Here is a 27,701-nt window from a genome sequence, read left to right as displayed (position 1 = left end):
CCCCCTGGAGGCTGCACCCGGCGGTCAAATTCCCAGCCAAACCCTCTTCGTTGGGCTGGGCTGGGCGGGGTCGGGCCGCCTCCTGCGGGCGCCCATAAGAGGTCAGGGCGCGCAGCCTGGCGCGGCAGGTGGGACGCGATGGCGCTGCGCGACTGGCTCCTCGGGGCGCTGCCTTCCGCGGATCCCGGGGCTTGGATCGTGCTGCTTGGGGTGCTGCTGCTTTCGTGGCTGGCGCTGCGCCCTCTGCGGCTCTTGCGCGCCCCGGACGAGGTGGGCTACGCGGGCGAAGCCGGGTGCAGCCGCGCAGAGGCGGCCCGGCGAGCGCGCAGGAGCCGGCGGCTCGGGCAGCTGCCGCCCGTCTACCCCAACGGCTGGTTCCGCCTGCTGGATTCGTCGCAGCTGGGTCGCGGGGAGGTGCGCAACGTGGCTGCGCTGGGTGAGTGGGGTTCCAGAGCATGGGCAGATTGCGGGGCGGGAGGAGGAGCGGGCAGCTTGAAAGTGGAGCCGTCTGCCGAGCGCGCATCGGAATCAGCTGCGCGCAAAAGCGCGCAAAGGAATCCTGCTGCCAAGCGCGCGGCACAGTGCGCTGTTAGCAAGCCCTGCTAGGCGCCGGACTCGGGGTCCAGGATTCCACCCCATGGAAAGGCATCCAGGGTGTCCTCACGAGGGTCGGTCGTAGCTTTGTCTCCGGAAGTTGGCTTGCTGGCTGCGGGGAAATCTTTCTCCCTTCCTTTCCACGGAGAGGCTTTCCGTGACGCGACAGTCTCTGCTGAGAGTCAGGAATGGCAGCTATAAAATCTCGGAATGATTGACAGAGAAGGGAGCCTGGGGTCATCTAGTCCAGCCCTCTGCAAGGCAGGAATCTCAACTCAAGAATCGCTGACAGCCTCTGTTGAAGAAAAACAAAACAAAACACTCCAATTACACCCAGAAAAGACCACAGTCAATAGAATCTTTCTTCTGAGACACCTGTGAGAATATATACTATGGGAAGCACATTTTGCAAAATATTTTTATTCCTGCATTGCAGGGGGTTGGGCTAGATGACCCTCTGGGGTTGCTAGGCATAACTTTTTTTGGGGGGGGCAACTTGAATGCTCAAAATCTTAAATTCTGCTCTCCGTCTGCAAAGGTGGGCAACCACGATGACCAAGGGTCTGAAAACAAAGCCTTAGGAAGGAGCTAGCTATGTTTAACCTGCAAAAGAGGAGACTGAGAGGAGACATGATAGCTATCTTCAAATATCTCAAGGGCTGTCACATGGAAGATGGAGCAAGATTGTTTCGTCCTGCTCTGGAGGGTAGGACTCGAACCCATGGCTTCAAGTTACAAGGAAGAAGATTCCAACTAAACATCAGGAAGAGCTTTTTGATAGTAAGAGCTGTTTGGCAGTGGAACAGACTCCCATGAGAAGTGGTGGACTCTCCTTCCTTGGAGGTTTCTAAGCAGAGGTTGGATGGCCATCTGTCAGGGATGCTTTAAGCTGAGTTTATTCCTGCATTTCAGAGGGTTGGACTAGATGACCCTTGGAGGGTGTCCCTTCCAATTTTACAGTTTCATGACATTCCCTTTCTCCTCCTCCCCCTCCTCCTCGCTGTTAGCACTTTGCAGATGTGTTTGGCAGAAAACACAAATCAGTGGATGCTGACAGGCAGCACTCAGGAGCCAACAGTTTTTCTTTAAAAAATGCATATCTCTATTCAGTTTTTGTCCTCTGAACTGCATGTTTTGGTACCCTCCTGCAATTGAAAATGTTCCAAACAATCCTGTCTACACAGGAAACTCAAATCCGGTCTCAGACTGTTTCAGAAACTTCTCATTGGCTCCCAGCCCAAAAGAGCTGCCCTTTTTGTTTTAAAGCAGGGTAAGCAACTTAAGTGCCCGGGGCTGGATGCCGCCCAATCGCCTTCTCAATCCTGAGGGACGTGGGTGGCGCTGTGGGTTAAACCACTGAGCCTAGGGCTTGCCGATCAGAAGGTCGGCGGTTCGAATCCCCGCGATGGGGTGAACTCCAGTTGCTTGGGCCCAGCTCCTGCCAACCTAGCAGTTCGAAAGCACGTCAAAGTGCAAGTAGATAAATAGGAACCGCTACAGCGGGAAGGTAAACAGCGTTTCCGTGTGCTGCTCTGGTTCACCAGAAGCGGCTTTGTCATGCTGGCCATATGACCTGGAAGCTGTACGCCAGCTCCCTCGGCCAATAATGTGAGATGAGCACCGCAACCCCAGAGTTGCTCTGGACCTAATGGTCAGGGGTCCCTTTACCTTTACCTTTAAGCAACTTAAGGCCCGGGGGCCGGATGCAGCCCAATTGCCTTCTCAATCCGGCCCACAGATGGTCCAGGAATCAGTGTGTTTTTACATGAGTAGAATGTGTCCTTTTATTTAAAACGCATCTCTGGGTTATTTATGGGGCATAGGAATTCGTTCATCCCCACCCCAAAAAAAAATATAGTCCGGTCCACCACATGGTCTGAGGGACAGTGGACCAGCCCACGGCTAAAAAAGGTTACTGACCCCTGTTTTAAAGAGTCAGAATGTAGATTAGAGGGGGGAACTTGGAGGGCAGGAGGGTGATGGTGGCAGCTGCTGCTGCCCCTGCCCCTCTCTGCTAAGCTTTGCCCGAACCCCATCGCCAGTACTAGCAATTCCCCAGGTGTCAGGTGCGTTTTGCGACTGGCGAAGGTCCAATTGCAACCACGTGGAGATCTTTGGGTGCTAGGTTGCCGACTGACATCTCCATCTGGCTGGCCCCTCCAGCCTTCTAAGCAGCTCAGCAGAAGAGTTTAATTCACTGTATTTAGAGCCCACCCTTTCCTCCAACGAGTAGGGGATGTGGGCAGGGGAAGGATTAGACCATGTGACAAATGAACGTAATATTTTAGCTGCAGTTCATTCCTTTTCAGCTTTGTATTCTTGTTATACAAAAACTGTGTCTAGAAATTTTGTTGATGCACCCATAACCTAGGTTTCAGGTGGCATTCAGCTCCTAGCTTTCATATCTCAGTTTCTAACACTGGCATAAAGCAAAATATAAAAATTCCTTCAGTAGCACCTTAAAGACCAACTAAGTTTATATTTTGGCATGAGCTTTCGTGTGCATGCACACTTCTTCAGATAATGCACACAAAAGCTCATACCAAAATATAAACTTAGTTTGTCTTTAAGGTGCTACTGAAGGAATTTTTATATTTTGCTTCGACTCAGACCAACACGGCTACCTACCTGTAACTGGCATAAAGGTAAAGGTAAAGGGACCCCTGACCATTAGGTCCAGTCGTCACCGACTCTGGGGTTGCGGCGCTCATCTCACTTTACTGGCCGAGGGAGCTGGCGTACAGCTTCCGGGTCATGTGGCCAGCATGACTAAGCCGCTTCTGGCGAACCAGAGCAGTGCACAGAAACGCCGTTTACCTTCCGCTGTACCTATTTATCTACTTGCACTTTGACATGCTTTTGAACTGCTAGGTTGGCAGGAGCTGGGACCGAGCAACGGGAGCTCACGCTGTCGCGGGGATTTGAACCACCAACCTTCTGATCAGCAAGTCCTAGGCTCTGTGGTTTATATCACAGCTCCACTCATGTCCCTTCTGTGGATAGTAGAGGGACAAATTAACAATAGATGCCTGCTGAGTTGGCAGGATCAGGGACCGAACAACGGGAGCTCACCCCGTTGCGGGGATTCGAACCGCCGACCTTCTGATCGGCAAGCCCTAGGCTCTGGTTTAACCCACAGCGCCGTGCCCCTTGCTGTCTCCTGGCACCCACTGACAACTCCTTTCTCTGCCTTGTCTTGGAGCAGCCCATCTAGAAGCCAGGCAGTTTTCTTTTCCCACTGTTCTCTTCATTGCTCCTTGTTACAGAAACTGGCAATGCTGTTTGCCTGCACAGAGCTCCGCGTCTTCTTCATCCCACTGGTGGCCTTGGAGATGTTTGGGAAACTCAAACCTTGCCAAGTCTCGTTGTCACAGCTTCTTCTTTCGTCTCACCCACGATTGCTGACGATTCAACGTACACCCTTTAATCAAACCAGGAACAAAGCGAACTGTCTGCCTTTTGTAGCGAGTTACTCTATGAGTTGTTTGCAATAACTGGGTTGTGGTGTTGCCAGAAGCCTTTATGGCCTCAATTTCCATTCAGTCGTTCATGAAAGTGTGTGTGTGTGTGTGTGTGCGCCTACTGCAAAGCTGAGCAAGCCTTCAGAAAGCAACTATTTGACTTTCCGAAGACATCTGAAGGCAGGGAAGTTTTTAACGGTTGATGTTTTATTGTGTTTTAAATATTTTGTTGGGTGCCGCCCAGAGTGGCTAGGGCAACCCAGTCAGATGGGAAGCATATGAATAAAATAATAATAATTAAACTTCTTTTTTTTTTGCAAACCATCAGCTCTTAGAAGCAGTATTTACTGATCACATATCCTACCTTGGTAAGTCTTAAAAAACAGACCCAGTAAGGTAGGCCTGATATTGCAGTCAGCAGTAGGCATTGTTAGAAACTGAGATACATAAGGTAATTGCCAAATTCCTGCATTGCAGGGGGTTGGGCTAGATGACCCTTGAGCCCCTTCCAACTCTACGATAATTTCACCTTAAACCTGGCTTGCGGTCGCCATCACAAAGTGTGTAGGCACCTCTCTCTCTTTTTTACAGTGACATTTCTTATTCTTATCATTCAGTTCATTTCTATCCTGCTCTATGTTTTAAAGGAAAAATCTCCAATACGTTCAAACATCCAATTGAACCACCCAGAATAAAACAAAAACTAGCTTCCTGGAAAATATTTCAGATCCTTCTCAAAGGGATATTTTGCTTTTCTCCTCTTTATGGGCCGACTTAATTTAGGAAGGCAGTGAGGTGTAGTGGCTAGAGGGTCAGACCAAACCTGGGAGATCTGGGTTCAAGTCCCCACTCAGTTATGAAGCTCACTGGGTGACGTTGGAGTCGGTCGCTGCCTCTTCGACTGCCCCACAGGATTGTTGTTGTTGTTTAGTCGTGTCCGACTCTTTGTGACCCCATGGATCGGAGCACGCCAGGCACTCCTGTCTTCCACTGCCTCCCGCAGTTTGGTCAGACTCCATCTTTCCCAACATCAGGGTCTTTTCCAGGGAGTCTTCTCTTCTCATGAGGTGGCCAAAGTCTTGGAGCCCCAGTTTGATCTTCTTGCAGTCCATGGGAGCACCCTAATTCAAAAGCATCAATTCTTCAGCGATCAGCCTTCTTTATGGTCCAGCTAGGGTCGATGTGGGGATTAACTAAGCAGGGAGGTTTCCCTTGAGAAAAAAGGTGGGATATAAATTTCATAAATAAGCTCTTCTGCATATCTGCTTAAGAAAGCTGGAGGGACCTGCCAGATAAGATGTCTGTCGCTAACCTGGCATCCAGAGATCTCCACATGGGAATGTGGTCCTTAGGGAATCTCGCCTCAGCAAGGAAGGCCACGTTTTCCTCTACACCAGCTCTCAGTTGGATATGTGCAAAGGCTTCTCATGCAATCCCCCTGGGGGTCCTCTAGTCCAGGCAACCTTCGGCCCTTCAGATGTTTTGGCCTACAACTCCCATGATCCCTAGCTAACAGGACCAGTGGTCAGGGATGATGGGAATTGTAGTCCAAAACATCTGGAGGGCCGAAGGTTGCCTATGCCTGTTCTAGTCCTGCCCCCTGCAAAGCACAAATCTTTTGCCTAAGCTGGGACTCGAACCCACAACGCTGGCATTAAGAGTCTCGTGTTCTACTGACTGAACTATCTTGGTGTCCCAGTTTCTTCCAGGCCTTTTCAAGCAAAGCTGAGTTTGGCGGATCTCTGGCGCTCTCTGTATTGTATTCCGTGTAATTGTAGAATTGGAAGGGACCTCCAATTCTGGACCTCTAGTCCAGGGGTCCTCAAACTAAGGCCCGGGGGCCAGATGTGGCCCAATCGTCTTCTCAATCTTCCCAATATGCCAGCAAGTTTGGAAAACTCTGCAATGGCCAGAGTATTGGAGAAGATCAGTCTACATTCCAATTCCAAAGAAGGGCAGTGCCAAAGAATGCTCCAACTACCGCACAATTGCGCTCATTTCACACGCTAGCAAGGTTATGCTTAAAATTCTACAAGGCAGGCTTAGGCAGTATGTGGACCGAGAACTCCCAGAAGTGCAAGCTGGATTTCGAAAGGGCAGAGGAACCAGAGACCAAATAGCAAACATGCGCTGGATTATGGAGAAAGCTAGAGAGTTCCAGAAAAACGTCTACTTCTGCTTCATTGACTATGCAAAAGCCTTTGACTGTGTCGACCACAGCAAACTATGGCAAGTTCTTAAAGAAATGGGAGTGCCTGATCACCTCATCTGTCTCCTGAGAAATCTCTATGTGGGACAAGAAGCTACAGTTAGAACTGGATATGGAACAACTGATTGGTTCAAAATTGGGAAAGGAGTACGACAAGGTTGTATATTGTCTCCCTGCTTATTTAACTTATATGCAGAATTCATCATGCGAAAGGCTGGACTAGATGAATCCCAAGCCGGAATTAAGATTGCCGGAAGAAATATCAACAACCTCAGATATGCAGATGACACAACCTTGATGGCAGAAAGCGAGGAGGAATTAAAGAACCTTTTAATGAGGGTGAAAGAGGAGAGCGCAAAATATGGTCTGAAGCTCAACATCAAAAAAACCAAGATCATGGCCACTGGTCCCATCACCTCCTGGCAAATAGAATGGGAAGAAATGGAGGCAGTGAGAGATTTTACTTTCTTGGGCTCCTTGATCACTGCAGATGGTGACAGCAGTCACGAAATTAAAAGACGCCTGCTTCTTGGGAGAAAAGCAATGACAAACCTAGACAGCATCTTAAAAAGCAGAGACATCACCTTGCCGACAAAGGTCCGTATGGTTAAAGCTATGGTTTTCCCAGTAGTGATGTATGGAAGTGAGAGCTGGACCATAAAGAAGGCTGATCGCCGAAGAATGGGTGCTTTTGAATTATGGTGCTGGAGGAGACTCTTGAGAGTCCCATGGACTGCAAGAAGATCAAACCTATCCATTCTTAAGGAAATCAGCCCTGAGTGCTCCCTGGAAGGACAGATCGTGAAGCTGATGCTCCAATACTTTGGCCACCTCATGAGAAGAGAAGAATCCTTGGAAAACACCCTGATGCACTAGGAGAAGGGGACGACAGAGGACAAGATGGTTGGACAGTGTTCTCGAAGCTACGAACATGAGTTTGACCTAACTGCGGGAGGCAGTGCAAGACAGGAGTGCCTGGCGTGCTATGGTCCCTGGGGTCACGAAGAGTCGGACATGACTAAACGACTAAACAACAACAACAACAGTCCAGGGGTCCTCAAACTAAGGCCCGGGGGCCAGATGTGGCCCAATCGTCTTCTCAATCCGGCCAGCGGGCAGTCTGAGAATCAGCACGTTTTTACATGAGTAGAATGTGTCCTTTTATTAAAAATGCATCTCTGGGTTATTTGTGGGGCCTGCCTGTTGTTTTTACATGAATAGAATGTGTCCTTTTATTTAAAATGCATCTCTGGGTTATTTGTGGGGCATAGGAATTCGTTCATTTCCCCCCCTTCAAAATATAGGTCTGAGGGACAGTGGACCGGCCCCCTGCTGAAAAAGTTTGCTGACCCCTGCTCTAATCTAACCCCCTTTGAGGCAGGAATGGACCGCTGTCCTTTACAGGGATCGAACCTGCAACCTTGGCAGACTCTTTTTTTTGCTGCCTTCCTCACAGAGCAGGCAGCTCCCGGCTGTCTCACCCCAGCGGAGGCATTCCCAAAGGATTCAGAGCGAACCTTTCTCCAGTTCCCCAGCCAGTGTGGCAGAGCCGGAAAAACGGGTTGTAGAAGTGTGCAGCATGTCAAAGGCTGACCTCACCACCCTGCCTTCTTCAGCTTTGCAATCGAAGAATTGTTGATCTGGAAGGGGCCCCCAGGGTCATCTAGTCCACCCCCTTGAGGCAGGACTTTTTTTTGCCCAATAAGGGGCTTGAGAAGAGCCCATCGCAATAAGGAAGAAAGGGTGGGTGTTTAGGGGCTGCAGCCAAAAGCAGAGCCAAGTCAGCTTCATTAAGGTCTCACCCAGAAATGTTGACTCTCCTCCAAATCAATGTTCTAGTTGTGTACTAGCTTGAGGACATGGTGCGCCACCCCACAAATGGGGTAAACCAGGGTGAAATGTTGACACCCCAACAGCCAACCTTGTCTGATGACGGACTCCAAACTGATGCCAAGGTTTTGTCCTCGTTTTGCCGCCACTCCCAGGCTTGAACTGGAAGCTAATATGAAAGAAAGGATAAGAGTTTAGCTGCTGCTAAGGCCACAGGCTCGATCCCCATAAAGGATAGCTGCACCTTCCTGCATTGTACCTTCCAAGCCTGCTGTTTTCATAGAACCCTAGAATGGTCAAGTTGGAAGGGACCCTGCTGGTCATCTAGTTCCAACCCCCTGCGTTGCAGGAATCCCCCCCGCAAGGTGGGGCTCGAACCCACGACCCAGAGATTAAAAGTCTCCTGCTCTACCTCCACCCAAATGTCCAAGCGAATCCTGGACAAAGTTTCCGGGCAGGAGGTTTCCATTGCTTGGTGCAGGCTTCAGAAGGCAACATCCAGCCCGCAAGGCCCACAGCAAAGAGGATTCACCCTTGCATTTCTGACCCACGTGGGTTCGAGTCCCTCGTTGGGCTGAAGATTCCTGCATTGCAGGGGGTTCAGCTAAATGACCCGCAGGGTCCCTTCCAACTCGGCAGCTCTAGGACTCTCGAAAAGCAGCTGCCTTTTGCATCAAGCAGTTCTGCTCTGGGCTGACTGAGATGTAGCAGTTAAAAAAAGAAAACGGGGTGATCTGTTGTGGAAGAACCCTGCGAAAGAAGGTCACTGGGGTGACCCTGGCCTTGTTGCCGCTTGCGAAGGGGACCCCACCACAGGCGGGACTTCGTCCCATACTGAGCTTCCGGCTGCCGCACCCCAGCGGAGGCATTCTCAACGGCTTTTTCTTGACCCTTCCTCCATTTCCTCGCCCCATGCGGCAGAGCCAGAAAAGCAGGTTGATGAAGTGAGCAGTGTGCTAAAGGCAGACCGCCTCCCCCCCCCGCCCGATCAGCCTTGGAACCATCAAGTTGGAAGGGACCCCCAGTTTCATCTAGCCCAACCCCTTGCAAGACAGGTATCTTCTGCCCAACGCAGGGCTCGAACCCACGACCCTGAGATTTAGAGACTCCTGCTCTTCCAACTGAGCTATCTCATAGAATCCTATAATTATCGAGTTGGGAGGGACTGCGAGAGTCATCTAGTCTAACCCCCTGCAAGGCAAGAATCTTCTGCCCCATATGGGGCTCGATTATTCTTTCTTCTGTCTTTCCAAGGAACATATTCATGTCCACAGAGCTTCCTAGCCAGATTATTTTGGAGAGAATTTAAGCACTCTTCGGCAGAGCGGCCAACTTACCGTGTTGCTCCGCCTTGGCAGCATCTGCGCTGCTAGCTCTCAAAACTTTGGGATTGTCAGAAAATACACCACCAAAAATGAATCAATTAGTCGGGCTACTCCAGTGGCATCAATTAGACCCAGGTTTTTTAAAGCAATGTGGGTTTGAGCCCCACATTGGGCAAAAGATTCCTGCCTTGCAAGGGGTTGGACTAGATGACCCTCGGGATCCCCTCCAACTCGAAAATCCTGGAATTCTGTGAGCAAGATGTGGCACGAGGTCTGTGCAGTGGGAAAAGAGGCTATCTGTGGGTGGAGAAGCACTTCTGCCTCCTTTGCTTGCCCCCCATGGATGAGGCTGGGCCCAGGGCAATGGCTTCAGATGGAAAAACTTCCGCTGGTTGACCTAGAGAAATTTCCTGCAGTCCAGTTTAGCAGGACCTTCTGCTCCCAGCCGCATCTTCACATGGCTTCTAAATCCCCGATTTAGAGAAGCCATCCTGGTTTCTGATTTGATCCCGGAATGTCCCGCTTTTCCTTCGGACGTCCCTATTTTCACTGGAAAAATGTTGGTGGATATGGAGTTATCTGACTCCCAAATCGTTTGAAGGTACAGTCGTACATTGGTTTTTGAACAGCTGAGTTCTCGAGCGTTTTGGCTCCCAAACGCCGCAAACCCGGAAGTGACTGTTCCGGTTTGCAAACTATTTTTGGAAGCCAAACGTCCGACAGGGCTTCCAAGGCTTCCGATTGGCTGCAGGAGCTTCCTGCAGCCAATCGGAAGCCGCACTTTGGTTTCCGAATGTTTTGGAAGTCAAGCGGAAGTTTTAAAAATGCTTAATGTTTTATTATGTTTTTATGTATGTTGGAAGCTGCCCAGAGTGGCTGGGGCAACCCAGTAAGATATGTGGTGTATTAATACGCAGTAAAATTATCATTATGGATAATTTGGAGAATCATTGGAGAAATGTTGGAGGGTATGAGATATATAACAGTGGTTTTCAACAGTGAGCCGCGGCACCCTGGGGTGCCTTGAAGGATGGCCACGGGAAACACTGGCCTCTGTCCCTCTTCCCTTCCCTCCCTCCTCTGATGCCCTCTTGCATCTCTGCCTCCCAAAGGCTTGCACAACTGCTTGTTGCAGCAGCCCAAGCTACAAGCGCCGCAGGCGAATGGTGCCTCTGGGGCTGGCCAGGGGGTGCTGGTTGCCAGGAACTGAGGCAGCCTCAGAGTAAGTAAGCAAGCAAGCGGGCGAGGGAGCCCTGCCAGCCAGTCTGCCAGCCCTTGCTTTTGGGAATGGACAGAGAAGTGGGAGGCCAGGCAGGCAGGCTCTGTGCTGGCCTTTCTTGTGCTTGCTGTGTACAATTCCTGCTTGGGAGCTGAGTGCCCGGTGCTGAAGGGGAGCCTTTGTGCCATGCATGTCTGGCAATGCCCGCTGCTTCCACCCAAGGCGCTGGCCTCACATTCACTCTGGTCAGTCTCTGTTGGGTCACTAAGGCTGGGGGCATCCTTTTTACAGGCTCCCGTGGGGCAGTGTGAGGAGGCACCTCTCTTTGGGGCACTGGGACAGCTCAGAGACCAATGGCGGCGGCAGCAGCGGCTGCCCAGAAGACTCCCAAGGAGAGGGGAGAGGAGGCTGAGGGAGCCCTCCATGAGGGAGGGTGTTCGAAAAGGGGTGAGGGGCTGTCAGCTCTGCAACCAAGGGGGGATATAACTGGGCTCCTGAGCCCCACAGGGGAGCTGCAGAAAGAATGTAGTTGGTCAAGGGAGCTGTGGACTCAAAAAATAAAATAAAATCGGAAAGACCGTTGAGGCCAAAGAAGAAGAAGGACTCAGAAAGGTTGAAAACCTCTGGCATGCAATCATTGAGTTGGAAGGGACCCTGAGGGGTGCCAACTTGAATAAAATATGGGGGCGCAGGCCCACATCATTGATCATATGACACAGTGCACACACAAACACTTTGAATGGCAATGCTCATCAACTGGGGGGTGCCCCCCTAAAATATTTGATTGTGGGGGCCAAAGCATGTTGTTGTTTAGTCATTTAGTCGTGTCTGCCTCTTTGTGATCCCATGGACCAGAGCACGCCAGGCACTCCTGTCTTGAACTGCCTCCCGCAGTTTGGTGAGACTCATGTTCGTAGCTTCAAGAACACTGTCCAACCATCTTGTCCTCTGTCGTCCCCTTCTCCTAGTGCCCTCCATCTTTCCCAACATCAGGGTCTTTTCCAGGGAGTCTTCTCTTCTCATGAGGTGGCCAAAGTATTGGAGCCTCAGCTTCAGGATCTGTCCTTCCAGTGAGCACTCAGGGCTGATTTTCTTCGACAATCAGCCTTCTTTATGGTCCAGCTCTCACAAAGCATAGTTGGCTCCTATGTTTAGGGTCATCTAGACTAAGCCCCTTCTAGGCAGGAAGAGGCAGCTGCCCAATACGGGAATCAAACCTGCAACTTTGGTGTTGTCAGCTCCACACTCTAACAAACCGAGCTCTCCAGCATCATAGAAGCCCAGAATCATCAAGTTGGAAGGGACCCCAGGGGGTCATCTAGTCCTGTCCCCTGCAATGCGCAACAGGTGGCGCTCTGGGGAAGTTTTACTAATTTCGCAATAAAATTTACAATGTTGTTGTTTAGTCGTGTCCGACTCTTCGTGACCCCATGGACCAGAGCACACCAGGCACTCCTGTCTTCCACTGCCTCCCGCAGTTTGGTCAGACTCATGTTTGTAGCTTCAAGAACATTGTCCAGCTATCTTGTCCTCTGTCGTCCCCTTCTCCTAGTGCCCTCCATCTTTCCCAACATCAGGGTCTTTTCCAGGGAGTCTTCTCTTCTCATGAGGTGGCCAAAGTATTGGAGCCTCAGCTTCACGATCTGTCCTTCCAGTGAGCACTACAATATCGGTTTTTTTAAAAAAAATATTTTTAAGGCTGAATTCTCCAGCTCGTACCCAAAGTAATTTCTGCACTCTGGAGAAGCTATGCATCTCTGCACGATTGTGGGATCCCCAGAGGCATCGGGCTGGCTACTCTTGCTGTTTTTGAGCTGTTTGTTTAGATTTTATATTTTTTAGATTTTTATGCCGTATGAAACATAGCAGTAACAGACCATTAGAATTGTGGAGTTAGAAGGGACCTAAGGGTCATCTAGCCCACCCCCTGCAATGCAGGAATCTTTTGCCTAACATTGGCCTTGAATCCATGACCCTGAGATTAAGAGCCTCATGCTCAGTTGGTGAGAGTGAGGAACTGATAACACCAAGGTTTGATCCCCGTATGGGACAGCTGCATATTCCCACATTGCAGGGGGTGGGACTGGATGATCCTTGGGGGTCCCTTCCAATCATTCTATGAGTCTATATCCAGCCGGGGAGCATAGCAGACTTTGCTTTTTATTCTCTGCTTCTCCGCTGTGCGGACAGGATCGGCTCCATTTGGCCCCATCCAGACTCACTCCTCTTCTCAGAGCTGGATAAAACTTGCAGACATTGGTTCGAGTCCTACCCTCCAGAGCAGGAGAAAACAAGCTGCATTTTGCTCTAGGGAATATTGTCCAGCCGCAAAGCCGCGTCTTATCATACGCCTGGTGTCACACACGCAAAGTGGACGCGAGATTTTTTTCCACGCCTAGATTTTGCAACAGCCTCTCTTTTGTTTAAACCGGGCATTTATCCAAATTACAGCTTTAGGCTTAAATCCTTTTTACGTCATTCCGGGACTCTTCTCCTTAAGTCACCCCTAGAACTGGAAGGGACCAAATGGGTCATCTAGTCCCACCCCCTGCAATGCAGGAATCTCAACTGAAGCGTCCATGTCAGATGACCATACAACCTCTGCTGAAAAACCTCCCGAGGGAGACCGTTCCACGGTCAAACTGCTCTTACTGGAAGAAAACTCTTTCTGATGTTTAGCCAGAATCTCCTTTCTTGCAACTTGAATCAATTTGTTTGGGTCCTATGCTCAGCAGCAGGAGAAAACAAGCTTGTTCCATCTTCCATGTGACAGCCCTTGAGATATTTGAAGATGCCGATCTTATCTCCTCTTTTCCAGGATAAACATACCCAGCTCCCTCCTAAGGCTTGGTTTCCAGACCCTCGATCATCTTGGTCGCCCTCCTTGGTCGCACAACTTGTCAATGTACTTCTTAAATTGTGGTGCTCAGAACTGGACACAGTATTCCAGGTGTGGTCTGATCATGTCAGACTAATCTGATCTCATTTTTTGACAGAATTACAAGCCTGGTAGATGAAAGGAACGCTGTGGGTGGATGTAGCCTATCTTGATTTCAGCAAGGCCTTTGACAAGGTGCCCCATGATATTCTTGTAAAGAAGCTGGTAAATGCGGCCTAGACAATGCTACCATTCAGTGGATTTGTAACTGGCTAACTGACCGAACTCAAAGGGTGCTCATCAATGGCTCCTCTTCATCCTGGAGAGTAGTGACTAGTGGGGTGCCACAGGGTTCTGTCTTGGGCCCAGTCTTATTCAACATCTTTATCAATGACTTGGATGATGGGCTTGAGGGCATCCTGAGCAAGTTTGCAGACGACACCAAATTGGGAGGGGTGACTATTACCCCAGAGGACAGGATCACACTTCAATATGACCTTAACAGATTAGACAACTGAGCCAAAGCAAACAAGATGAATTTTAACAAGGAGAAATGTAAAGTACTACACTTGGGCAAAAAAGAATGAAAGGCACAAATACAGGATGGGAGACACCTGGCTTGAGAGCAGTACATGTGAAAAGGATCTAGGAGTCTTGGTAGACCACAAACTTGACATGAGTCAACAGTGTGATGCAGCAGCTAAAAAAGCCAATGCAATTCTGGGCTGCATCAATAGGAGTATAGCATCTAGATCAAGGGAAGTAATAGTACCACTGTATTCCGCTCTGCTCAGACCTCACCTGGAGTACTGTGTCCAGCTCTGGGCACCACAGTTCAAGAAGGATACTGACAAGCTGGAATGTGTCCAGAAGAGGGCAACCAAAATGGTCAAAGGCCTGGAAACGATGCCTTATGAGGAACGGCTTAGGGAGCTGGGTATGTTTAGCCTGGAGAAGAGAAGGTTAAGGAGTGATATGATAGCCATGTTCAAATATATAAAAGGATGTCATATAGAGGAGGGAGAAAGGTTGTTTTCTGCTGCTCCAGAGAAGTGGACATGGAGCAATGGATTCAAGCTACAAGACAGAAGATTCCACCTAAACATTAGGAAGAACTTCCTGACCGTAAGAGCTGTTCGGCAGTGGAATTTGCTACCAAGGCATGTGGTGGAGTCTCCTTCTTTGGAGGTCTTTAAGCAGAGGCTTGACAGGCATATGTCTGGAATGCTTTGATGGTGTTTCCTGCTTGGCAGGGGGTTGGACTGGATGGCCCTTGTGGTCTCTTCCAACTCTATGATTCTATGACCAAGGCAGAATAGAGTGGGACTATGACTTCCCTGGATCTGGACACTAGACACCTGTTGATGCAGCCTAGAATAGCGTTAGCTTTTCTTTTCTTTTTTTTGCACTGCCGCATCACACTATTGACTCATGATAAGCTTGTGGTCCACTGAGGCCCCTAGATCCTTTTCACATGAGCCACCAAAACAGGACAGAGCTGAGTGCACCTTCAGCGACGAAGAGTGGCGAAATCATTCTCCCTTCTTGGGGGCTATTAAGCAGAGGTTGGATGGCATCCAGGTGGAATTTTTGAAATGTCTCGGAAAACCTGGGAACATGACAGCCCAAATTTCCTATAAAATTGGTTAAAATGTCATTTTTACCTCCTCCTCAACTTTGCCCAACTTTTGTGTCTGGATTTTCACTTTATGAAATATGGCAACCTTACATCTAGGGATTCTCTTTGGGCTTCCCCCCACTCAGTTGAGAATCAAATCCTTCACCCCAGCTGAGAAAGGAGCCAGCCTTAGCTCCCTGGGTCTCATCCTGCCTCCTCTCTTTGCCTCCGGCAGGGGAGCAGTTTGCCGTCTTCCGAAACTCGGATGGGAAAGCTTGTGTGGTGGATGCCTATTGCCCTCACCTGGGTGCCAACCTCGGTGTTGGAGGCCAGGTGGTGGGCAGCTGCATTGAGTGCCCGTTCCACGGCTGGCAGTTCGATGGAGAGAGCGGCAAGTGTGTCAGGATCCCATACGCTGAGAAAGGTGAGCCATCTTTGCCCCTCTCATTGAACCCTGAACCTGTTTCGCACCTGGGGCCTGGAAGGCAGCGGGCAGCTCAGCACTTTGGGGGCCAAGGGGGGCAGCCCTCACCGGGGTGGCGCAAGGCCATGTGGGCACAGGCAAAGCAGAAATCCCTGATGATAAGCAAAGGTTCTGTTAAAACCAGGAATGGGGGGCATTTAAATGACTAACCCCAAAATCCCAAGTCCCCACCACAGCCTCAAACTAAGGCCAGGACAATGACCTTTGACACAGGCACCATAATACACAACAACAAAGAGGCTCAGAAAAGCAGTCTATAAAATTGTACGATACCATGCATCGTAATGTTTCCTCTGACTATCCAACACAGAATCAAATAATCAGCAAAATTAAATGGTTTGATGGGTTTCCTTGATTCCTACGGCTAATGACTCCTCTGGAAGAGGAGAATCTAGGGCTCCCCCTGCTTCCACAATCCCTTAAGCATAAGGTCACGTACTCCTTGCCCCTCCATAAGGTGGGAACGTGGCCTCACAATAAGAGGCAGGAGGCAATCATACCCCAGGGTAGCACATACCCCAAACAGAAATCCATTGGGATGGTGGATTGAATTCTGATGCAGTGGTACCTCTACTTACGAATGTTTCTACTTACGAATGGAACTCCGCCCACCATCTTGGATGTGGTTTAGATAGGATTTTTTTCTACTCACGAATTTTTAGATAGGGTTGCTTCGACTTACGGATTTTTTCTCCCAATGCATTCCTATGGGATTTGACTTACATTTTTCTTCGACTTACGAATGTGTGTTCGGAACACATTAAATTCGTAAGTAGAGGTACCACTGTACTTTCAAAGGAGAATTGTGGGGAAAGCCTTGCAGCTAGGGGGATGTGTAAATATTCTTATTGTTCTTGAGAAGCAGGCAGGGGGAGGGGAAGGGGGGTGCAGTGGGTGACGCCCGTCCCGGGTGTCACCACTGGGGGGGTGACAAAATGCCGAGCGGCACACACTATGGGCCTGCTGCGTGCCTGAGCCACTGCGCACAGGCTTTGTGCTGCCCAAATGGTCCACTCACTGCCTCCCCCCCCCCCCAGCTGTAGGGCGGCTGAATGGGTGGGAGGAGGCAGGCAGTGGCGTCGCAAGGTGGGAGCAGGGGGGGGGGTGGTACACCCCAGGTCCCATGTCTGGGAAGGTGACAAGGCAGCACCCCGTGGGGTGCCCTGCTGCCCTGGCCCGGGCGTGGTGGCGCGAGCAGCCATTGTGCCGCCGCAGCCGCATGTGGAGGATTCTCCATTTGTGGCTGCAGCCGCGAGCAGAGGATCCTGCCACCGTCCGTCTGGCTCTCAGGCAAACCACCACGTACAGCGCATGCACGGTGTTGCAGGCATGCACTGTGTATAGTGACGCTGCATATGCACTGTACATAGTGGTTTGCCACCGGCGCCGGTGGAGCACCATACGGATGGCTGTGAGATCCCTCCGCCGCCAGCAGGAGCCGCTTATGGCAAGCTGAGGGCGCCCCTCCCAGCCTCCCTCCCTCCATCCCTGGCTCACCATAAGCGGCTCCTGCTTTGCCGCTTTACAGCAAGCCAGGGAGGGGCAGATGGGATCCACGTCTCCCCCTCCCTCCCTCCCTCCCTCCCCGGTTCGCTGTAAAGCGGCAAAGCAGGAGCCGTTTATGGTGAGCTGCCAGACCCGCTTCCAGCCTCCCTTCCTCTCTGGCTCGCTGTAAGGGGCTCCCGCTTTGGCGCTTTACAGCAAACCAGGGAGGGAGGGGGGGGTGGATGGGAGCTGTGGGTCCCAAGGGGATGCAGCTTTGCCAGCGCCCCAGCAATGCGGCATAGCTCCCCCCTTCCTCCGACAGCTCAGCATACTTGGGAGTCACGGGGTGGGGGCGCAGAGACATAGGAATGGGGGTGGACATTCGGTGCCCGCCCACAACTCCTAAGCCTACCCGAGCTGTCGATGTGGGGGGGGGGGGGGTGAGAAAAATTCCACACCGGGTACCAGCTGGGCTTGCTACGCCTCTGAAGGCAAGCAGACTTCAGAGCCCTCACGGTGTGCCCCGCCCCCATGGGCAGCTCACCTTGCCCCTGGGCATGCTGCCCTAGGCACCCAAGCAGCTTCCTCTGCCACTGGAAGCAGGTACTTTAAAAAGTGTCAGGAATGAGAATGATGAATAGGGGTGGGCGATGGGCTCATCTTTCTACATGCCAAACACTCCTAGAGGCACCAGTGAGAGGAGATAGGAGATGCATCTTCAAATATCTCAAGGGGTCATAGAATCATAGAGTTGGAAGAGACCACAAGGGCCATCCAGTCCAACCCCCTGCCAAGCAGGAAACACCATCAAAGCATTCCTGACATTGCCTTGTATCGATGATGCTGTTGATAAATGTGTTATGGGACACGGGGAGAGGTCTTAAAAGTTCACGCAACCCTATGCTCGGAGTTCCTATTCTTGGTGAGTTTGAACCTTGTTGTAACAAATAAAGATCAGGTCTACTGGCCATTGTTTCTTTAACTTGGCTGGAGAGACTCCTCCTTTTGCTGACCAGAGGGACCCGTGGCGTAAATCTGCACCCCACGATTTTTCCTTAGCAGTTTGCAAGCACACCGGAAGCAATGAACACGGATGAACTGGATAGCTCGGTTCACCTGAGCTCTCTGGCCTTCATCTGAATCAGGAGACACGGGTCCTACCGCTTGACAGGGCTGCCTCTGACGCCCGCTCCCTCTCCCCGCAGTGCCCGAATTCGCCAAGATCAAGGTGTGGCCGTCGTGCGAGGTCAGCGATATGGTCCTGGTCTGGTACCACTGTGACGGTATCGATCCGACGTGGCGAGTCCCTGACCGCGAAGAGTTCCTGCCGCGCCCGTGCCCCTTCCGTGGCCTCACTGAGCACTTTGTCAACGTACACATTGAGGTGCTTGCGGGGGCACAGCCAGGCAGGGCGCTGTGACGAGTCGGGGGTCCCGAGGGAGGGGGGTGGGCAGGCATCACGGCATGATCTGATGGTGGCACTTGGTAAGACTCAGTGGCAGGATTTGTGTGGGGTTGGAGAGTGTGTGGAGGGGAAGCCCATGCAGAGCAGAATAATAATAATAATAATAATAATAATAATAATAATAATAATAATGGTAAAGGGACCCCTGACCATTAGGTCCAGTCGTGACCGACTCTGGGGTTGCGGTGCTCATCTTGCATTATTGGACGAGGGAGCCGGCATACAGCTTCCGGGTCATGTGGCCAGCATGACAAAGCCGCTTCTGGCGAACCAGAGCAGCACACGGACACACCATTTACCTTCCCGCCGGAGCAGTACCTATTTATCTACTTGCATTTTGACGTGCTTTCGAACTGCTATGTTGGCAGGAGCTGGGACTGAACAATGGGAGCTCACCCCGTTGCGGGGATTCGAACCGCCGACCTTCTGATTGGCAAGCCTAGGCTCTGTGGTTTAACCCACAGCGCCACCCACGTCCCAATAATAAATAAATAAACAAAATAAATAAATAAATAAATATATTTATACTCCAGTGATCTGGCTGGGTTTCCCCAGCCACTCTGGCTGGCTCCCAACAGAATATTAGAAACATGATAAAACTTCAAACATTAAAACCTTCCCTAAACAGGGCTGCCTTCAGATGTCTTCTAAAAGTCAGAGAGTTGTTGTTCTCCTTGACATCTGATGGGAGGGTGTTCCACAGGGCGGGAGCCACTACCGAGAAGGCCCTCTGCCTGGTTCCCTGTAACCTCACGTCTCGCAGTGAGGAAACCGCCAGAAGGCCCTCGGAGCTGGACCTCAGTGTCTGGGCTGAACGATGGGAGTGGAGACCCTCCTTCAGGTATACTGGGCCAAGGCTCTTAATGTTAAAAACCTATGAAAGCAACTGTCTACATTTGGAAAAGCACGCTCAAAATTGTCTTCTACAATTATGTTATAAAGTCCAGCAGGACTGGATTTTGTTTTTTTACCTTTATTGTTGCACTGAACTGGCAATGGGAGATTTCCTTGAAGCTTGAAATTATTTTACTATTTTACCGTTTGATTTGATTCCTTAATGGATTGTCAACAGCCTGGACATTTTTTCCCTTTAAAACATAAAGCGCTATAGAAATGAAAATTTTATTATTGTTGTTGTTTCGTTGTTATTTATAATAATATAATATCATTGGTGGAAAATAGCCAATAATAATAATAATAATAATAATAATAATAATAATAATAATAATATCATTGGTAAAAAAACCAAGCCAGCCCCTTGGAAGGGTCTCTGGAGGTTGTGGACTATCCTTCCTTGTTTTGAAGCAGAGGTTGGATGCCCATCAAACATCAGATTGGGGGTTGGGCTGGATGACCTCTGAGGGACCCTTCCCACTGGCAGAAGCTCTGCAGAGTTCCAGGCAGCCCTCTCCTTTCTCCATCCCAGGATATCCCAGAGAACGGAGCAGACACGGCCCACCTCTCCTTCCTCCACCGCCACGCTTTCTTGAGTGGAGGCGACCTGCGCTACATGGACTCCCCTTTCTGGACTTTCTTCCGGCACCACTGGCAGGTAAAGGAAACTCCCCCTGTGGGACCAGCGTTCGAAACACAAATATCACTCCTACATTGCCGGGGGTTGGACTAGATGGCATTTGAGGGACCCTTCCCGCTCGACAACTCTGATTCTATGAAAGGAGGGTTGGGGTTACCTTGGCCAAGTTGAATGCCAAGGTCAATAATTTCTAGCTCAGTTGCTAGAGGGAGAGCATGAGACTCCAAAACTGGGTGGTGGTGGGTTCAAGTTCCACACTGGACAAATATTTCCTGCTTTAAGTGGGGTTCGACTGGATGATCCTTGCAGGTCCCATCCAATAGCTCAGTTGGAAAAGCAGGGTGGTGGGTTTGAGTCCCACGCTGGGCAGAAGATTCCTGTCTCTCAGCGGGTTGGGCCCAACTCGGCAATTCTATGACACTGCCATTTTTCTACCATAGGCAGATTGGCGCCCTGAACCGGAGCCCAATGCGCACTGTTCCCGTTTGCAGCTGAAGCACAACATCACTCTCTTCGGAAAGCACTTCAGCTTCATGGACCTGAGCGTTTCAGCCTGGCAGGTACGGTCTGCGGGGAGGAAAGGAGGAAAGGCTGTAAGAGGATGGTTTTTTTCCTTGACTTTTTCTAGGGTCGTCTGGTTCAGCCTCCCCCCCCCCCTCGGCATGGCAGGAATCTTTGGCCCAAGGTGGGACTTGAACCCGTGAGCCAGAAATTAAGTATCCTAGAATCATAGGACTGTAGAGCTGGAGGGGATCCCAGGGTCATCTAGCCCAACCCCTCCCAGCTATTGCATCCCAGAATGGAGATGGAGACCCAGAACAAAATTGTGTCACAGCTTTTAAAAACATTGCCTGACCCCTTAGTCAAAGACCACCTAGAAGCATCATCGAAGCATCACAAAAAGAGGTGGAGAAATTTTGCCCCCCCCCTCAAAAATTTTATTTATACCTTTCAGATTTATACATTTCACTGATTTTATAAGCTTTCAAAACTTGACTTCCTTCCCCCACTTTCTGCTTATTTTTAATATCTTATTTTTAATATCTTCTTCATATCCAAATTAACTTAATTTGTCCATTTATTCATCTTCTTTAAATATACACTCTTATGAAACTGCAGGTTATTACAATAATCCTGCCAATGTTTTTATCTGTTTGCAATTTATCTGAAAATATTCAATAAACAATTTCCATTCTTTTATAAAAAGTTTGTTATCTTGATTTCTTATTCTTCCAGTAAGTTTCACCATTTCGGCATAAGTTTTTGTATCCATTTTTCTTTTGCTGGGACTTCTTCCATCTTTGGGCAAGTAACATACTTGCCTCTGTAGTCGCAAACATGAATAACTTTCTAGACATTTTAGTTAGTTCTGTCCCTATAACTTCCAAGAGAAAAGTTTCTGGTTTTTTTTGTTTTTTTTTTACAAAGGTTATTTTAAACATCCTTTTTATTTCATTATATATCATTTCCCAGTAAGCCTTAACCTTACTACAAGACCACCACATATGATAAAAAGAACCTTCTTTCTCTTTACATTTCTAACACTTATTTGATTTAGATCTATATATTATACAGTGGTACCTTGTTTTGCAACTGTCTTGGATTACAACCGTTTTGGATTACAACCACGTCAAACCTGGAAGTTTATGTCCCTTTTTTTGGATTACAACCCATATTTTTTTGGAGGCCCCATTGGCGAAAGCGCACCTTGGGTTACAACTGTCAGGGTGCCAGCAAGTTGGCACACTGAAGAGCAGCAGACAGGGTCGGATAAAACCAAGGTCAACAGTCTGGTCAGGAGCCAGCCAAAGTCAGGCAGTTACGTGGGGGTCAAGAGTAGCCGAGGTCAGTTCAAGCCAGAAGTCCGATAGCCAGGGTCAGGAAATCGAGATCAGGATCACAGAAACCAAGGACAAGATGAGCGGGGCAACTACCGGTAAGCACTTCAGTACAACGTTGCAGACGCTGCAGAGCGGCCAGCCGGCCTCTCTTAAGTAGCCGGTTCCCTCCCCCGCTTTTTATGAGCTGCAGCTGTTTCTAATTGCAGCCGACGGTTTTTGGCTCGGCGTTCCTTTGCTGAGAAGGGAGGAGGGGACCGTCCAATACCCTGCCTGACTGGGGCCTGCTTCTGGCTCGACTTGTTGCTGCAGTTCTGATCTTCCCTCCTCCCTGTCAGATTCCTCTTCTTCGAGGAGTGCCGCCATCAGTCTTCCCCAGGTGTGAATTCCTCAGATTCCTCTGTGGGGGCTTGTTGGGGGGGGGGGCTTGCCACCACTCCTCCTCGTCTGTCTTGACCCTGACAACAACCTGTTTTGGTTTACAACCGGACATCTGGAACAGATTATGGTTGCAAACCAAGGTACCACTGTACTTTCTCTGCCTCTGTCTGTCTCTTCCCTTCTCTCCTTTGATGGCCTGCCCAGGCTGGTTTTTTGTTCTTGTTTGTTTTGGTAACATCTTTTCTTTAATGAACGTTCAAAAAGTACATAACCATACATGCACCAAAGGTGGTGGGATGTGAACGAAAAAGAGAAAGAGAACCTGTGCAGAAGGGGCGGAGAAGAGGGCGGAGGGGGAATGAACCCAAACTGTACATTTTACAAGGTTGTTACTGTACTTCACCAGATCTTAACCTATTACAGTATTTGTAAGAATGGATTCCAGATATAATTGAATTTGTCTATGGCAAGTCTGCATTTATACGCAAATCGTTCATATGTTGCGAGTCTGTATAATAAAACAATTCCTTCAGTAGCACCTTAAAGACCAACTAAGTTTATATTTTGGTATGAGCTTGTGCATGCACACGAAAGCTCATACCAAAATATAAACTTAGTTGGTCTTTAAGGTGCTACTGAAGGAATTTTTTTATTTTGCTTCGACTCAGACCAACACGGCTACCTACCTGTAACTAGAGTCTGTATAAGTCTTTGATCCAATCGTAGAAGGGAGCCGAATTTTTATTTTTCAGTTCATTCGCGTCAGCAGCGGCGGAGCTTCATGCTCAGCCGCCGGGGGCGGAGAGCAGGCGCGCTGCCCCCAGTGACGTGGCACGCATTCTGGAGGCGGGGCTCGCTGTGCCGTGCACAGTGACGTAGCAGCGCGTTTTGGGGCGGGGCGTGCATTTTGGGGCGGGGCGGGCAGCGGCGATGGCGCCCCTGGGATCGCGTCACTTGGGGTGCGCCGCCCCCACTGCCCCTATCTTCCTACGCCCCTGAGTGTCGGTCTTTCTGCCCAGAGAGCCCACTCATAATGTCCTTTTGTAAGGTTCCACATGCTGGGTATACCGTGTTTCCCCTTTTTAAAGACACCAACTTATTACTTTTTTTCCCATTTTCGGTGGGATGTCTTATTTTTTATTACGGTTTTTACGGTACCTTATGGTCTCCTTGGCCGGGCCAGGCCGCTGGCTCGGGGCACCGCTGTGTGCGGCGCTGCTGGGCACTTTGAAGTGCTGGGTGCTCCGTGCGCTCCAGCACCTGTTTCCAGGCGGCGGGACAGCAGGCCTCCTCGGCCAGGTGGAGGCGAGGCCGCTGGCTCCGCCCGATGCTGCTGGGCGCTCCGCGCGCTCCAGCAGCCGGGTCCGGGTGGCGGGACAGCAGGCCTCCTTCTCCTGCTGCTGCCGTAGCTGGCGTACTAGATCCCACTGGCTGGCTGGGGCGCTCAGCAGTCTCGCTCCACATGGCATGGAGGTATGTCTTATTTTCAGGGTATGTCTTATATTTTGCAAAAGGTTAAAAATCCTGCCATGGCTTACTTTATGACTACGCCTTAAAAAGGGGGAAACAGGGTATACAATTCAAGAGGGTATTTTGCTCTGTAAATGTAAGGTTGTTCCGTACTGTTCTGTTGATGGTTACAGTTACCGTCTGCGTTTTTTTTTTTTAAAAAATAATTTTTATTCATTTTTCATTATTCAGAAAAAGAAAATACAAACAGACAAAACATTTTCTTACAATATCTTAATTTCCGTTAACAACATTATGTGACTTCCCTCAATCCCCTCCATCTGAATTTCATTTCTAATCATCTTTGGCAATTTCAGAAAATGACTTCTAAAACAATTTTTTCACTACAACATTCTAAAAGAAATACTAAACACCCTACATTTACACCAGAAGCCTATATCTACTTCCCTAAGGAATCTTAAATATCACAATATTTTTTCAAATGTATTTTAAATTCCTTCCAATCTTCTTCCGCCATCTCTTCTTCCTGGTCGCGGAGTCTCCCAGTCAGTTCAGGGTTACAGTTACCTTCTGGGGCTGGCCAGGCTGGTTGAAGGCACTTTGTCTTGACTTCTCCAAGGCAGATTCTCTTTCGGGCTTGGCTTGCTATGTAGGGCAGTGGGCCAGGATGCCTCTTAGCAGCAGCAGCAGCTGAGCAACAGACACCTAGAGCTGTCAAATTGGAACCGTCCTGGATGGGGCTCGAACCTGCAACCTTGGTGTTCTCAGCACCTTGACTGTCTGTGGGGTTGCCCCCTGCTGGCTTACCATCTCTCTCTCTCTCTCTCTCTCTCTCTCTCTCCAGTGTGGTGTAGTGGTTAAGAGCAGTAGACTCGTAATCTGGGGAACCGGGTTTGCTTCCCTGCTCCTCCACATGCAGCTGCTGGGTGACCTTGGGCTAATCACACTTTTTTGAATTCTCTCAACCTCACTCACCGCACAGAGTGTTTGTTGTGGGGGAGGAAGGGAAAGGAGAATGTTAGCCGCTTTGAGACTCCTTAGTGATAAAGCGGGATATGAAATCCAAACTCTTCTTCTTCATCGTCTTCTCTTGCCCCCTGCAGGTGGGGCCCAGTTTGGTCTTCCTTGTCATGCAGTTTCCCCTCCTGGGCCAAGGAATCATCGTGCAAAGCGTCACCCCCGTGGAGCCTCTCATGCAGCAGGTGATCCACCGAATATACTTCCAGAAGAACGTTCCTGCCATTATCCCCAAGATATTGCTCCGCGCAGAATGCAGCCAGGTAGGGAGCGCCAGCAGGGGGCACCCCAGCGTTGGACACGCAGATGGGGGAGAGAATCGCCAAATTGCACTGTTATGTACTGAGCTGAATCCTAGAACAATAGGATCCAGAATGCAGCAGTCTGATTGGTCCGCCGGAGCCACCCAATCAGGCGCCTGGATGAAGCGAGTCAGCAACCTGATTGGCCTGCAGAAGCCAATCAGGCTGCTGGCAGAAGTGAATCCGCAGCCTGATTGGCCTACAGGTGCAGCCCTGAAGTAGCCAATCATGCAAGGCCCATTGTGTAAATAATTTCTTCTTCTGTTGCTACCGTACTGCACCCTGCTTCCGAATTAGTGCAGGAAGCTCCTGCAGCCAATCAGAAGTTGCACCTTGGTTTCAGAAGTCGAATGGACTTCCAGAATGGATTCCTTTTAAGAACCGAGGTACGATTGTACTACCGTGATCCCTGCAGTGGAGTGACTGGTTTTTTTTTGTTGGTCTCCTTTTCCAGTTTGAGCGCGACGTCATGATATGGAACCACAAGCAATACCTGTCCAAACCACTTCTGGTGAAGGAAGACGGGGCGATTCAGAGGCACCGTCGTTGGTTCTCCCAGTTTTACAGCGAGAAGAGCCCAAAGATTACCAGCCAAAAGGAGAGTCTGGACTGGTGACCAACAGAAGCGCCTTTTCCCCTCTCGCTCCCCCCCCCTCTGGCCGAGGGGATCCAGGAAGTCAACACCTGCAAGCCGTACTTGGGTGACCATGTTCAGGGAAATCTTTAGTGTGTGATGTTGTGTTTTTACTATTTTTTTATGGCAGCTGCCCAGAGTGGCTGGGGCAGCCAAGGCAGATGGGCGGCATATAAACAATAAATTATTATTACTTATTCTTATTATTACTATGCCCTGGGGACTGTCGCTCTTTGGCCGAGCAAGCCTTGAAGAAATGCGGATCCTGATCTCCTCTGAAAAGATGGACTGCAACCACTTGTTGCCCTTGAAAATGTGGGCTTGTTTTGGCCCGCAAGACTTTGGATGGTATGTGATATTGCAGATATTAATATTGCGCAGTTTGAACTGACTGGACGCATAAAAACTGAGTCCTTTGGGAATGAAGTATTGTCCTGACCCAAACTTTGACTTACGGAACTTTCTTTAAAAACATAACAAAAGCATTAATGAAACATCCAAAATGTCCGTACAATATCTTGTGCTGTCCAGCATGGCCTCAGCATCTTACAAATAAAATCCACTTATAATCAGAGCGGGCAAACATAGCTCTCGCTCACACACAGGCTTCATTGCCAGCATTCTGGCATTTCAGGCCTCAAGGCTGTGCTCCTGAAAAGCCATTTACATAAAATCATAGCATTATAGAGTTGGAAGGGATGCCAAGAGTCATCTAGCCCAACCCCTGCAATGCAGCAATCTCAACTTAAAGCATCCATGACAGGTGGCCATCCAACCTCTGCTTAAAAACCTCCAATGATTGGAAGTCCTTACTCCATGGAGTTTGACAACAGAGAAAGAACCACCACCTTCCCAAGTTGGCAGATTTGCAATACGATAGCCTTGCATGTGATCTAAGGTTATACACTCACCTCTTACCTTCTTGAGAACAACGGCCAGTTAATTTATCAACTGGTCAAAGCTCAGAGACAGCTCTTCTTGCTTTTAACATAGCCCCTTGGAAAATCTCCGTGTTAAACCTTTTCACCAATACACATGGCACTGGGTATGTTTAGCCTGGAGAAGAGAAGGTTAAGGGGTGATATGATAGCCATGTTCAAATATATAAAAGGAGGTCATATAGAGGAGGGAGAAAGGTTGTTTTCTGCTGCTCCAGAGAAGCTGACACGGAGCAATGGACTCAAACTACAAGAAAGAAGATTCCACCTAAACATTAGGAATAACTTCCTGACAGTAAGAGCTGTTTGGCAGTGGAATTTGCTACCAAGGCATGTGGTGGAGCCTCTTCTTTGGAGGTCTTTAAGCAGAGGCTTGACAGGCATATGTCAAGAATGTTTTGATGGTGTTTCCTGCTTGGCAGGGGATTGGACTGGATGGCCCTTGTGGTCTCTTCCAACTCTCTGATTCTATGATTCCACAAGCTTCCCAACCCCCTACCCTTCTCTGAAATTGAAACTTTAGTTTCCCAGCAAAGGTAGAGCACGAAACTCTGTATCTCAGGATCGTGGGTTCAAACCCCATGTTGGGTGAAAGAGCAGGTCATGCTAGATGACCCTCGGGGTACCTTCCAACTTGACGAGTCTAGGATTCTAGGATTTGCAGTCTCCTGATCTTTCCAGTTGAGGAATTTAATGATCAGTGCACTGGTGCGTGGATGTAGATCCCTAGCAGTGAGCGGGAGGGGCAAGATATCAGGGAATGGCTGGACAAAGAGGAGTGGTGGGAGCTCCCAGCTGGAGAACCCCCAAGGGAAACCCCGGAAGAGCCAGAGGTTTGATGGTGGGAAGTGTGTGTCGGATGCTGAAGGGGCAACAGGGTTTAGTGAGCAGGGAGAGCCAGTGACAGAGACCAATTCAGGCTCCGAGGCTGAACCCTTCCTGATTGAGAATGTGCAGAAGTGATTAATGTTTATATATAGTGGATATATGAAGAAACAGAAGCGCTTTAATTTCTATTA

At 49.6% G+C, this 27,701-nt stretch overlaps 1 protein-coding gene across 1 annotated transcript; it reads left to right on the top strand.

Annotated features, from left to right (window-relative positions):
- The first annotated feature begins 135 nt into the window (after positions 1-135).
- Positions 136-26,995, top strand: LOC118080215 (cholesterol 7-desaturase nvd). Its single transcript, XM_060269743.1, has 7 exons — positions 136-436; positions 15,370-15,558; positions 18,309-18,487; positions 19,995-20,120; positions 20,543-20,662; positions 24,895-25,071; positions 25,565-26,995. Exons 1-7 carry the CDS (start codon positions 139-141, stop codon positions 25,724-25,726), a joined length of 1,251 nt encoding a protein of 416 aa, XP_060125726.1. The 5' UTR covers positions 136-138; the 3' UTR covers positions 25,727-26,995.
- Positions 26,996-27,701: the final 706 nt, after the last annotated feature.

This window comes from Zootoca vivipara, chromosome 2 (genome assembly GCF_963506605.1).
Source record: "Zootoca vivipara chromosome 2, rZooViv1.1, whole genome shotgun sequence".
Lineage (NCBI taxonomy): Eukaryota > Metazoa > Chordata > Lepidosauria > Squamata > Lacertidae > Zootoca > Zootoca vivipara.
Note: the sequence above shows the minus strand (reverse complement) of the source record. Positions and strands in the feature narration are given on the sequence as shown.

What these genes read in the sequence shown, in the direction of transcription:
- LOC118080215 (XM_060269743.1), top strand. Translation starts at nt 139, where the DNA reads ATGGCGCTGCGCGACTGGCTCCTCGGGGCGCTGCCTTCCGCGGATCCC. An exon ending in GCGCAACGTGGCTGCGCTGG is followed by an intron (nt 437 to 15,369) that starts GTGAGTGGGGTT and finishes TGCCTCCGGCAG; the next exon opens with GGGAGCAGTTTGCCGTCTTC. An exon ending in TCTTCCGGCACCACTGGCAG is followed by an intron (nt 20,121 to 20,542) that starts GTAAAGGAAACT and finishes TTTCTACCATAG; the next exon opens with GCAGATTGGCGCCCTGAACC.